This window comes from Selaginella moellendorffii, unplaced genomic scaffold, assembly GCF_000143415.4.
Source record: "Selaginella moellendorffii unplaced genomic scaffold, v1.0 SELMOscaffold_4, whole genome shotgun sequence".
In the NCBI taxonomy this organism is placed as follows: Eukaryota; Viridiplantae; Streptophyta; class Lycopodiopsida; order Selaginellales; family Selaginellaceae; genus Selaginella; species Selaginella moellendorffii.
The window spans coordinates 1,511,841-1,524,173 of record NW_003314265.1 but is presented as its reverse complement, the minus strand read 5'-3'; the positions used below and the strand labels follow the sequence as shown (position 1 = coordinate 1,524,173).

The following is a 12,333-nucleotide window of genomic DNA, read 5'->3' as shown; positions in this document are numbered from 1 at the left end:
CATCTATTATGTTCCATGATATGCAAAATTGCTACTATAAAGCATTCCACCACCAACTTGCTTCTAGTGCTAAAACAATGCCCAATCACAATATGACTTTAATTTGTAAATCCAAGCAAGGTGTGAACATTTTCCAGGAGCATGTTACCCTGCCTCCTACACGAGATAAATGCACTAACCCATCTTTAAAAGAGTCCTAGTTTTACTATAGAGACTAGAGAAATGCCACAAACCTCTTCCAGATCTAGTATTGAAGATGAAATGTGTGCATCTCTTATACATGCAACATTGAATTGCTTTTGTTGACCACTGGCCTTAATCATAGTGGTAATATCTGCCACCAGATCCTAAAATGTTCCCTTCCTAATCATCTTCAAAGAGAGACATTATAAATAGTCTTCCAGAAAGAATTTAAAAAGCTAAAACCTTTTTCAAATAACAATCATGTTTTAATTGCTTATATAGCAATCAAAAAGTGATTGTATGCATAATATTTTTTCATGCAACTCATGAAAATAAAAAATTACACATATATAAATATATAATGCTCTCATGCACAATCACATTTATCGCCAAATTGTACACATACTTATTCTTAGTATTTTCTTTTTTTACTTTTATTTTGGTCTGGGCCCAAAATACCTATTTAACATTTCTTCTTTTTTTATCATTATATTTTGTCTTGCCCAGTTTTTCAGGTTTTTGTAAGTCATTTTATAAAGTTAAATAGCATTTAAAAGTACAAAATTAATTTTCTAATTAGGATTCTTATATTCACACAGAAGGAGAGATTTATTTTATTAATATACTATGTACAGAATATCAGATAACCATTCTCATTATGTCCAAGGGAAATGCTGTAGGAATATATTGGCCTGTGCTGTTTAAGCAACTTCCCAAAGCATCTAGAAAGTATTGATGTCTTCCAAAATTCTGTACCCAAAACAAGCTCACCATTATCATTTCCAAGCTTTGAACCCAGAGGCAAATTAGACCTCAACCATTTAGATGGTGAACAAAATGGCCATAAAACACCAATAAAATTGACTGTGGAATCATTATACAATCTAGAGAACATATTGCAATCCTGTAAAAAAAAAATGGAAAAACGAAAAATAAAAACATAGTGCCTGATCAAATACCTCAAGTGAAGTTAATAAAGTGAAAACCAAAATTAACTCATTTAATACTTTCACATCCACACTCAAGCTGAGCGCAAACACTAAATTTATACCATGAAAGGTCAGATTCCTAGTTTAAAGAAGAAACAAGCTTTTCTCGATCATGTGCAAGGCACTAAGTATGAACAAGCAGTGTGGTCTCCGCTACCCTTTTTTGTTGTTTTAAATCTTCCCATGACAGACAATGCATTTCTTTCTTATCAAATCTCCACCGTCCATTTTCGCTCCACCAGCTTATCTCCCATCTCTGGCTATGGCGGGACTGGCCGCGAATTCCCCCACATTGTTTCGGCCCGCGCATTGGAGCCCGGGCCGGAAGCAATGTCAATCACGGCACGCATTGCAGGGAAATCTGCGAATTGTGGCTTGCTCTGGCCAATCGGAATCACCAAGCAGGCTCGCAGTGGCTCGCGATCAGGACATTGGTGATCCAAAGACCGATGGAGGGATTGCAGAGCCGGATGTCGAGAATGCGAGCAATCCAGCGGAGGAAGTGAGCAATGCCAAGCTAGAGAGAGGGCCATCGGTGGAGGAGGCCAAGATCATGGCCAGGAACCGCGGCCAGGTGGAGGCATTCAGCGCGCCATACAGGACGAAGCGATGGGTGCTGACGCGGGGCAAGGGCGCGGCGATCGGGGACCTGATGATCATGTACGGCGGGCTGCTGGACAGAGGATTCGGCAGCGGACAGATCATCGCGGCATCGGGCGCGGTGGTGATCGCCAAGGTGAGGAAGGACGCCAAGAAGCTCATGGGCGAGGAGGGCGTGCGGGATCTCGACGTCCTGGAGCTGCTACGCGCAATGGAGCTGCTCGAGGCGGAGCTAAAGCTGGTCAAGGCCGCGAACAAGGGCGAGGCGCTGTTCCAGCGGCTGGAGGAGGCCAAGAAGCACTGCAAGGTCGCCTTCGCCATCGCCAACCGGATCTAAGATCTTTGCCGTACGACGTTGTCTAATTCCGTACCGGAGATTACTATGCTCTGTATCTAGTTTTCTAGGGAAGCGGAGGACGCAATGGCGCAGAATGGAGGAGGCGCGCCTGCGAAAGCGGCGGCAGCAACGTAAATCCCGCTGGCTTCTGGTACACACACACACTCACACACACACACAATGGTCTCAATCTAACGAATTCCCCGATCCAATTCGCTCGCTCGCTCCCTCTTCTTGATCTCCCCCTCCAGATTGATCGCGCAGCAACCATGAAATTGGGATCGCCCCCCGCCTTCCTCCTCAACGCCGCCGCTGTCTACGGCACCGCCGCCGGCTACTGCCTCTCGGCGTCGCTCCTCTCCATCATCAACAAGTGGGCGGTGATGCGCTTCCCCTTCCCGGGCTCGCTCACCGCGCTCCAGTACGCCACCAGCGCGCTTGCCGTCTTCCTCCTCGGCCCCGGCGGCGCGGGACTGCTCGACCACGACCCCCTCCGCGCCGCCACGCTTCTCCGCTTCATCCCCGCCGCGCTCTGCTACTACATGTCCCTCTTCACCAACAGCGAGCTCCTCCTCCACGCCAACGTTGACACATTCATTGTGTTTCGCTCCGCCGTGCCGCTGCTGGTGGCCGTGGGCGACACGGTCTTCCTCCGCCAGCCCTGGCCGCTCCCAAGAACCTGGGCGGCGCTGGCGCTCATCCTGGGCGGCGCCGCCGCGTACGTGACCACGGACTCCCACTTCGAGCTCCACGCGTACGGATGGGCCATGGCCTATTTGGCCAGCATGGCCGTCGACTTTGTGTATATCAAGCATGTGGTCATGACCGTGGGGCTGGGTACGTGGGGCCTCGTGCTCTACAATAATTTTGAGGCCCTGCTGCTATACCCGGTGGAGCTGCTAGTCACTGGCGAGGGGAGCGCGGCAGTGGCGTCGTTTCGTGGTGGGGCGGTGGTGGCGGGCGTGGCGGCGGTGGAGTGGCGCTCCTTGGGCACCTGGCTGCCCGTGGTGCTGTCGTGCGCGTTTGGGCTGTCGATTTCGTTCTTTGGGTTTGCCTGCCGGAAGAATATCTCCGCGACGAGCTTCACGGTGCTCGGGGTGGTGAACAAGCTGCTCACGGTGGCGATAAATCTGGTGGTGTGGGACAGGCACGCGTCGCTGGCGGGGACGATCGCGCTGCTCACCTGCATTGGCGGGGGGATCGCGTACCAGCAGTCGCTGGAGAAGCGCCCGGCACCGCTGGACGATCAGGATCCAGAGGAGGAGGAGACTGACACGGATCAAGAGGAGAAGAAACCGTTGAATCAAAATTCTTTGGATGTAGAGCTAGGAGAGACAAGGAGCACGATTGATCAGAGTGACAAATGATCGACTCGAGATAACGAACATTTTTTTAAAATAATCGCTCCCGCCTATTTGCTTTATTTGTTCGGTCTTTGTTTTCTTGGTGAGGATTTTAGGCTGGCCGGCTCCCGGAGAGAACTCGATGTATTTGATTGTGACATTGCCAATCATGGCAGAGGTCATGCATGATTGATTGTGACATTGTTTGGAACGATTGGATTCAAAGGTGATCATGGTAGAGATCACGCTTGAGATGGATGATAATCGAGGATTTCCTGCCCTAGACACGTGGCGGGTTCTCGTTCGTTCTCTATGGCTATCACATTGCCTTGCATTCCCGCCTCGTATGGAGGAGGTTTTCACAGGCATTGTGCTAGGGTTCTTCCCGGCGGAAGGGCGCGCTCATGCGTCCGTGCTGCCGCGGCGGCGGGGGATGGCGAGGGTGCTGTGGCATCGGCGAATGTGAATGATGTGAATGATCTTGTTGCATCGCTCGGTGATGCGATCTCGTCGGTAAGCAAAGCGCTTGGATGTGTTGGTTAAGCCTAGAGATTTACAATGCAGAAGGATGCCGACAGCGTGAGATTGGCGCTGGACAAGCTGAGCGAGGCGGGATGGGCAAAGCAGTGGAAATCTCAGCCCAATGTTTCTCGTCGAAATGTAAAAGACAATTTTTGCTTCTTTATCGACTCTTCGGTTTTTTCAGACGTACTTGCGCGAGCTAACTTCGCTGGGACTGAAAAACGCGGAGAATCTCGCTATTCCGAGTGTCCGAAACGATGTGAGTTACTCTCACTGTTACTTTGGGTTTTTTCCTGTGAGCTGAAGTTGATGCTCTTGCAGCTCGCGTTCTTGGTGACGGTTGTAGGAACAACGAGCTTTCTTGCAGTTATAGCGGGCCAGCTCCCCGGAGTACATGATCTATCTAGCTAGTTAATTCTCTTTCATTGTGACAAAGTTTGACAGGATTGGGGATTCTTCGTTCCTTATCTGCTGGGAGGAATCTCACTAGCAGTTCTGGCCATCGGAAGCACAGCACCGGGGTATTTAATTTTCAACCCAGGAGAAAGCTTCTCACTGAGTTTCTTACAGCTGATTTCTCAGGCTTTTGCAAGCTGCTATCAACAGCTTCTCATCGGTGTTTCCAGATTACCAAGAGCGGCTTCTTCGTCATGAAGCGGCTCATTTCCTCAGTAAGTAGAAACATGAACTCTGCAAGAACTGTATACGCTGATGTTTCTTCCAGTTGCTTATCTGGTCGGCCTTCCTGTTCTGGGATACTCTTTAGACATCGGCAAAGAGCATGTCAACTTGGTCGATGAAAAGCTACAGAAGAAAATTTACGAAGGGTTTCTCGACGGCAACGAACTTGACAGGTATCTGAACTCGAACTCCTTTCTTTCTTTTGAAGTTTCTTTCTATTGTATCAGGCTGGCTGTCGTTTCAATGGCTGGGCTTGCTGCCGAGGCTCTAAAATATGACAAAGTTATTGGCCAGTCTGCCGATTTATTCTCCCTTCAGGTTGATTACATTAAAAGGTTTTTCGCAACCTTATGCTTTCTGAATGCAGAGGCTCATTAACAGATCCAAACCCAAACTCAGTAACGAACAACAGCAAAATCTCACTCGATGGGCTGTAAGAAGCTATAATATTTTACATACATTCATGTTCTCTCGGACTTTGTTTTGCATCAGGTTCTCTATGCCGGATCACTTGTAAAGAACAAAAGCAAGGCGTTTGATTCTCTCATGGCTGCAATGGAGAGAAATGCCAGTGTTTCAGAATGTATAGAAGCAATTGAAATGCAGTAGATTTAGCTGTTGCACCCACCTATTGTTAATTCCGTTGCCGGGAATTGAACCCGGGTCTTTCGGGTGAGAGCCGAATATCCTGACCGGCTAGACTACAACGGATGAACATGTAATTAGAAAATTTGAACTACTTAATAATTAATCACGTAGAATATGCCAGGAATTTAAAACAAATGTTTGCTTATGAACTTCGGGATTACCGCTTTTTTAGGATCCTTGTTTCCTCCGGCCGCGGATCTCCTCCAGCTCCCTCAGCTCCTCGCGCATTCCAGCCGCGGCGTAGATGTTGATCATCAGCAGCAGCGCCGTCTCCTCCTTGTCGCCGATGTCCTCCATCCCCAGCAGCGCATCCAGCGCTAGGCGGCCCACGGGGGCATTGGACCACTTCTGGCAGGCACCCAGCACGGTCATCCAGGTAATTGCGCTTGGCCGGAAGGGCATCGAGGTGATCATCTCCAATGCGGCGGCCAGCTCGTTGGCCCGGCCAAGGAGATCGATCATGCAGTGGTAGTGCTCGATGGATGGGGTCACAGGCGAATCCAGCATCGCCTGGAAATATTTCTTGCCCAGGGACACATTGCCGCCGTGGCTGCAAGCTGCAAGAACACAAACCATGGTGATTCCATCCGGGTTGGGGCCCTCGCTGCTGGTCATTCTTTGGTAGAGATCCAAGACGCGTTCCACATCCCCTTGCCTGCCATAGCCGGTGACGAGGGCATTCCAGGTGATGATGCTGCTGGAAGAAGAAACGTCAAACAAGAGCTGGGCATTGAGAATCCTTCCAGCCTTTCCGTAGAGATCGACGAGGGAATTCGTTGCCACTGGATCGCTTTCAAGGCCGAACCTGGAGAGCTCGCCGTGGATCTGTCGGCCAAGCTCCACATCCAGCACGGAGCTACAGGATTTGAGAGCAGTCACGTACGCTCGAGCATTTGGGAACCATTCGTTCGCTTGCAGCTTGAGAGACGAGAAGAGCTCGAGGCTTAGCTGCGGCTGTGAGTTCTCGGTGTAGCCGAGTATCAGGGTGGTCCAGGAAACCATGTCTCTCGCCGCCATGGTGTCAAACACTCGCCGGGCATCGTCCATGGAGCCACAGTTGGAGTACATATCGATCGTGAGGTTGAAGACGAAGAGCTCCGATTCACTCATAGATCTAGTGGCCTGAGCGTGGATGTCATGGCCAATCTCTAGAGCTTTCAGCTTCACCACGGCCACCTTTCCAGCATCGATCTTGACTTCACTGCCTTGTTCCAACGCCGCCAACTTTGTGCACGCCTTGAGAGCAGCCATGAAAGTCCGGGCGTTTGGGAGGATTTGGAAGTGCCGCATCTGCGAGAAGAGTTCCAGTGTCAGCTGAGGCTCGTCATTCTCTGAGTAGCCGAGGATAAGCGACGTCCAGAGAACCACGTCCCGGGCTTGAGCTGGGATTTTATCGAAGGCCCTGCGCGAGTCCAGCAAGCTTCCACACTTGGCGTACATGTCAACGAGCGTGCTGGCTACGAACACGTCCGTGTCAAGACTGGCCTGCGAGTGGATCGCCATTCCTGCTTCCATCGCCTTCACTTTGACGAGCTTCCCGTCGACTTTCTGGCCTTCCTCTTTCACCGCGACGAGAGTGCAGGCCTTGAGAGCTGCGACAAAAGATCGAGAATCCGGTGCTATTCTATCGTCACTACCAGCCATCATCCGAGAGAACAAGTCAAGACCAAGCTCTCCCTCGTTATTCTCTGCGTAGCCGAGCAACAAGACGTTCCAGGACACCACGGTTCTACAAGGCATGCAGTCGAAGACCCTCCTGGCATCGACCAAGCTACCACACTTGGCGTACATGTCCACCAGCGTGTTGGCCACCATGATATCCGAGTCGCAGCGGCAGCTTACAGCTTGTGAGTGGATGCGTTTGCCCCTGGACAGCGATTCCAGCTTCACAATCCTTCCATCAAGTTCTTGATCCGGTTCCCTCGACGCAAGACCAATGCAGGCCTTGAGAGCAGCCACGAAGGTGAGGGAGTTGGCGATGGAGTAGGCCTCCTGGCCTTGCAAGTAGTCGAAGATTTCCAGAGCCAGCCTCTCGTCACCGTTTTCAACGTAGCCGAGCATGAGGGCTGTCCACAACACTACATCGTGCTGCGCGAAAGCATCGAAGACTCTCCGAGCGTCCAGCATGCTGCCACACTTGGAGTACATGTCGACCAAGGAGCTGGCAACGAACAAGTTACCGTCGAAGCCACTCCGTGTAGCTTTCAAGTGCAAGGCCATGCCGCAGCCAAGACACTTCACTTTGACGAGCCTGCTGTGGATCTCCTGGCCAGTGTCCTTCTCGGCAAGCTTGGTACATGCTTTGAGAACGGCCATGAAGCTTCTATCATCCGGAGAGAAGCCCTGAGCTTCCATGGACCAGAAAAGTTCCACAGCCAACTCTTCCGCGCCTCTCTCTGCGTAGCCGAGAATCAACGAGTTCCACGACACGACAGTCCGCCAAGCCATCCTGTCGAAGACCATCCGAGCATCGAGCAGGCTGCCACACTTGGAGTACATGTCGACGAGACTGTTCATGACGAAGCCAAGGAACTCACAGCCGGAAGTCACGGCTCGGGAGTGGATTTCCATGCCCCGTTCGAGGCTCCTGAACTTCACCACGACCTTGAGTATAGGCTGCTCGTCTTCCTTAGCCGCGACGCTGGTGCAAGCTTTGAGAGCGGCCACAAAGGTTCCCGGATCAGGTGGCAGGCTGTATTCGGACTCCATCTTCGAGAAGAGCTCGAGGGCGAGCTCTCCCTGGCCGCTGTCCGTGTAGCCGAGCATGAGGGCGTTCCAGGGGACAGCAGTGGCGTAGCAGCAGTCGAGAATGGAGTTGAAGACGAGGCGAGCCTCGGGAAGGCTCCCGCATCGCGAGAACATGCTGATGGCGGTGCTGGCCACGAAGACGTCCGTGTGGCTGCCATCTCGGATGGAAGCGGCGTGAATGAGCTTCCCGGCCTCGAGGTCTCGGGTACTGCTGCACGCCTTGAGCGCCGAGACCGTGACAAAGATACCGGGACTTTGAAGCGCTGCCTCGTCTTCCCTAGAGAACTGTCACTGTGATGGGTAGAAGGGTGGAAAGGATGGAGAAACACTCACGCGCTTTGCTGCTGCTCTCCAGCGATCCGAGACGATCTTCCGCATTACCTCGAGGGTTTGAAAGGTATTAAGTAAAAGAGAAATCTTGCATTCACAGAGAACCCAAATGTTTCAATAAGTTCCCAGCGTTCTCTTTGATTTGATGTCTCTTTCTGTTTTCTTTCTATACAGGCCAGGGTGGAGTTTTCATTGGAATTCTTTTCGAAGTCAGTGTTTAAAGTTCCCATTGATTCTGTTCGAGTCAATCTTCGTCTTTCCACTCCCAGAAACGCATTGAGATCTTGTCCGGGTTAAAGGAGTGAGATCGAGGGAATGAGGTTGAGTCACTGGGAGGATTTGCCCATAAGCTTGCCCGATTGGACGAACGTGAGCGATGAAGCCAGGGATCTCATTCTCCAGTTGCTGCACTTGGACGCGAGAAGGAGGCTGCCTATCCATGATGCTCAGGCCACTAGATCTCCGAACCTCACTATTGATATGTACCTGTGGCTCCACGGACGATGCCTGGCAAGTGTTTCCATGGCGGCGAGAGATACCACCCATAACAGGAATAGCACTGTCACCGCATTTTCTGAGTGGAGAGAAAATAAATTTTATCAAATTAATTTTTGGGAAAATGAAAAATGCAAATAATCTTCTATTGTTTGCTTGGAAAATTAAAATCATCAAACCTTGAATAGATAAAGCCTAATCACTAACACTAGAACATGCTGATAAGTTATATGCTACCGAAGTACAAGACTAAGAGGTGGCTATGGAAATTTTCTGGCCCATGGAAGCTCAGGGCTTCTCTCCAGATGATAGAAGCTTCATGGCCATTCTCAAAGTGTGTACCAAGCTTGCCAAGAAGGACACTGGCCAGGAGATCCACGAGTGTGGATTTCTCCCGCTGCTCCAGTCCTGGAGTGTGACCACCTCTGGACCTCGTCACTAGACTCGAAAGAAAACAGGCTGGAAAATGCCCTGCAGCTCTTCAAGCTGCTCAGCTCTGACGCAATGACTTACGCGACAATAGACGCTCTGCAACAGAGAGGATGCAAAGCTCTCAAGCTGCTAGGGGTTGATGGTAGCCTCATGCAAGAGCTCCTTCAATCCAGGTAGAGGCTTTTCACCTTTTTTCTTCCTCCACACTCATTCTATGTCACTTCTTCCACTTGGTTTTCACAGGCTGAGCATAAAAGGAGCACTTTGCACCTCCAGGATGACATGGTAAAGCTTTTCCTGACAACCACCATAGTGTTGCTAATTCCTTTAAGGAATGGAATACGAATGTTGACCAAGTATCAATTTGGATTGGAAAGTTTTACATGCTATATCCCAATACAATCATACACTAAAAAATCCTTAAACATTTTTTATTTTTATTTTTTTTAAAAAAAACCTACCTCTATCAATATTTTCCCCTCTATTAAAACCAAAAACACAAATCCAATAACTCCTCATACACAATTAGAGCTACCCCTTAATATGAGTGTATGGAAGACATATTCAATTAGCCCAAAAACTTAGTTTATATATAAAAATAATTGGTTTGTATTAAAATCAGTCCATATTTGTATACTTTCACACATCCATATTAAAATATATAAGATCATGAATTTTAGTTAATTTATTAGCATTGCATCAATGCTTGGTTTGCTTTTTTATGTAAATGTTATTTAGTTTTTGTATTATAGGTTTGTTTAAACAAACCAAAAAGTTAGCTAAGCAGTGAATTACAATCAACTATTTTCAAGTAATCATTAGTCATAAGCCATCACTTACAGCCACAACATGCTCTTTTAGCTAAAGAAAAGCCACAGAACTCTTATGGATTACTGATCAAACATGTGTAGATATCAATATCCTCAGGTTCCAAAGGCCAAACTTGATCATAGTGGTTTTCACACCATTTTAATCACCTAAAAAATATGGCAACAACCACTCTTTACTCTTTTGCATCACTAAAATACCAAGCTTGGCATTCATTCAGTCTAGTCTTGTTACCTTTAATTTTGGAGTTGAATTTAAGGCTGTAATAGTAACAGTGGAAACTCTTTAGAGGATTGTTCAATGGTTTCAATGTGACAAGTTAGACAAGTGAGTTACATGGTGCTTTCTTTCTTTTACCAAGTTCTGACCTTATCTTGCATCATAAAAAATACTAGTTATGTATTACAAGAATATTTGTGGTCGATAAGAAACTTAATGGTATTTGAGTTATCCAACTTCTTATAGAAGATGAGAAGGTATGGTGCTTTCTTTTTTTACCAAGTTATGACCTTATCTTGTATCATAAAAATTCGGGTAATGAATCACAAGAATATTTATGGTCTATAAGAAACTTAATGATGTTTGAGTTATCTATCCACCTTCTTATAAAAGATGAGAAGGAATGGTGCTTTCTTTCTTTAGTTCTTAAAAGATTCCATTTGTAACTAGTGTTTAATGTTTGTTTCAATACTATGAAGCCAGCATGGAGGCAAAAAATCACAGCTGCTAGATTAAGAAATATCCTAGAATACATTTTAAACTAGGTAACCCTTCATGGAGGAGGAGTGCAAGGGCAGCGGGCTTAAACTCCAATCCTATTAGATGGTATATGTCACATTTTCATTTATAGGGAAGATTACATGGTTTTTCCCAGTGTTTACGCCACCCTGGTTGTTGCCTGCCATATGCATGGAGTGTGGTGTGTTGGCATGTACACTAAAGACTTTCCTCCATGTTGATGTCAATGCACCACACTGGCATGGTAGGCAATTTGAACGAAGATGGGACATACATGTCATAATAGTGCATTTGGAGAGAATTGAGACACAGAGTTTTTATGGAACAAGATCAAAGTACTAGCATCCACCCCAGCCAGTGGTATTTGTATTGCACTTCCAGCTGACTTATGCACTTGGGAGAGTAGATAGCTCTTCACGACAGAAACGCCAAAAGAATCTTTGACATCGAGGAACCCTAAAATTCCGACTGAACCATGGACAAGTGGAGGCCGACCAACGAGCTGGGTAAAGTGTTGACAAGGATCCAACTGAGAAGTGGAAGCCGACCAACGAGCTCTCTACATTGCTGCTCTTTAAACTTTTACCACTCACTTTAAAGTACAATCCAGATAGGACAACGAAAGGGGTTCTTATTAACTGTTTCCTAAAAACATTTGTACTTAGGCCACCGAGCAAAAATCAATGGAAATGGGACCTAGAAAAGGATTAGCTGCCAACAGTTCAGACAAGCTTTGGTAGGAGCAACTATTTTGAATTTCAGAATTTTAAATCAAGACATTAAGGACGACCAGCAGACAAGCAAATTTCCATGGAAAGCTATTCAAAAGAATATACTACAAACCAAAATCACTAATGGAAAAAATACGTATGATGGGCTAAAGAATTTCCATTTCTCAATGCCACAAAAAACCTTTGCTTGATTTGGACTGTTTAACCATGGGCACAAGTCCTCTGCACAAGAAGCTTCACTGTTCCAGACCGAAATAAGTAGCAATAGATCAATTCAATAATTTACAACGCGTATTGGAGTGACTAGAACTTTTATACATCAGTTGAAGATCAACCTCGAAGCGTTCTGTTCTGGAGCTTTTCATACTCTTCCCACATTCCAACGCCAGCATAGACGTTAGACATAAGCACACAAGCCGAGGACAATACACCCATGTTTCCACTGGCCAGCTTCATGACGGCCTCAAACGCAAGCCTCGCAACTCCAACGTTCTTCCACTTGTGTGCGGCCCCCAGCAGCGCCATTCAGATCACAGCATCGGCTCCACAAGGCATGGATTCCACCATCGCCACAGCCTCGCTCAGCCGGTTTGCTCGGCCCAGCAAGTCGACCATGCAAGTGTAGTGCTGGATCCCAGGAACTATCCCGTGCTTAGCACACATCTCCTCGAAGAACTCCTTGCCTCGATCGACCAATCCGGCATGGCTACACGCAGCAAGCAGCGAGA

General features: G+C 47.9%; 3 protein-coding genes and 1 non-coding gene across 5 annotated transcripts; 2 read left to right on the top strand and 2 right to left on the bottom strand.

Moving 5' to 3' along the window:
* Positions 1-1,661: 1,661 nt before the first annotated feature.
* On the top strand, positions 1,662-3,532 carry LOC9654552 (GDP-mannose transporter GONST3). The gene is made up of 3 exons (XM_002964422.2): positions 1,662-2,119; positions 2,170-2,260; positions 2,361-3,532. The coding sequence occupies exons 1-3, from the start codon at positions 1,782-1,784 to the stop codon at positions 3,474-3,476; spliced, it is 1,545 nt and encodes a 514-aa protein (XP_002964468.2). The 5' UTR covers positions 1,662-1,781; the 3' UTR covers positions 3,477-3,532.
* A 198-nt stretch (positions 3,533-3,730) lies between these two features.
* Positions 3,731-5,285, top strand: LOC9654551. 2 transcript variants are annotated; one of them, XM_002964421.2, is made up of 10 exons: positions 3,731-3,965; positions 4,017-4,112; positions 4,159-4,233; positions 4,296-4,364; positions 4,419-4,495; positions 4,557-4,645; positions 4,699-4,828; positions 4,883-4,973; positions 5,023-5,088; positions 5,148-5,285. In XM_002964421.2, the coding sequence occupies exons 1-10, from the start codon at positions 3,765-3,767 to the stop codon at positions 5,262-5,264; spliced, it is 1,011 nt and encodes a 336-aa protein (XP_002964467.2). In that variant the 5' UTR covers positions 3,731-3,764; the 3' UTR covers positions 5,265-5,285. The 2 variants fall into 2 exon arrangements, with proteins under 2 accessions (XP_002964467.2, XP_024525050.1); XM_024669282.1 differs by having other exon boundaries at positions 4,699-4,973.
* An 8-nt stretch (positions 5,286-5,293) lies between these two features.
* TRNAE-CUC lies at positions 5,294-5,366 on the bottom strand. The gene has a single exon. It is a non-coding gene; the product is annotated as a tRNA-Glu (tRNA).
* Positions 5,367-5,471: 105 nt separating this feature from the next.
* On the bottom strand, positions 5,472-12,130 carry LOC112344331 (pentatricopeptide repeat-containing protein At4g39530-like). The gene is made up of 4 exons (XM_024668803.1): positions 11,941-12,130; positions 9,219-9,372; positions 8,751-8,940; positions 5,472-8,336 (listed from the first exon to the last, which is right to left on the bottom strand). Exons 1-4 carry the CDS (start codon positions 12,128-12,130, stop codon positions 5,472-5,474), a joined length of 3,399 nt encoding a protein of 1,132 aa, XP_024524571.1.
* Positions 12,131-12,333: the final 203 nt, after the last annotated feature.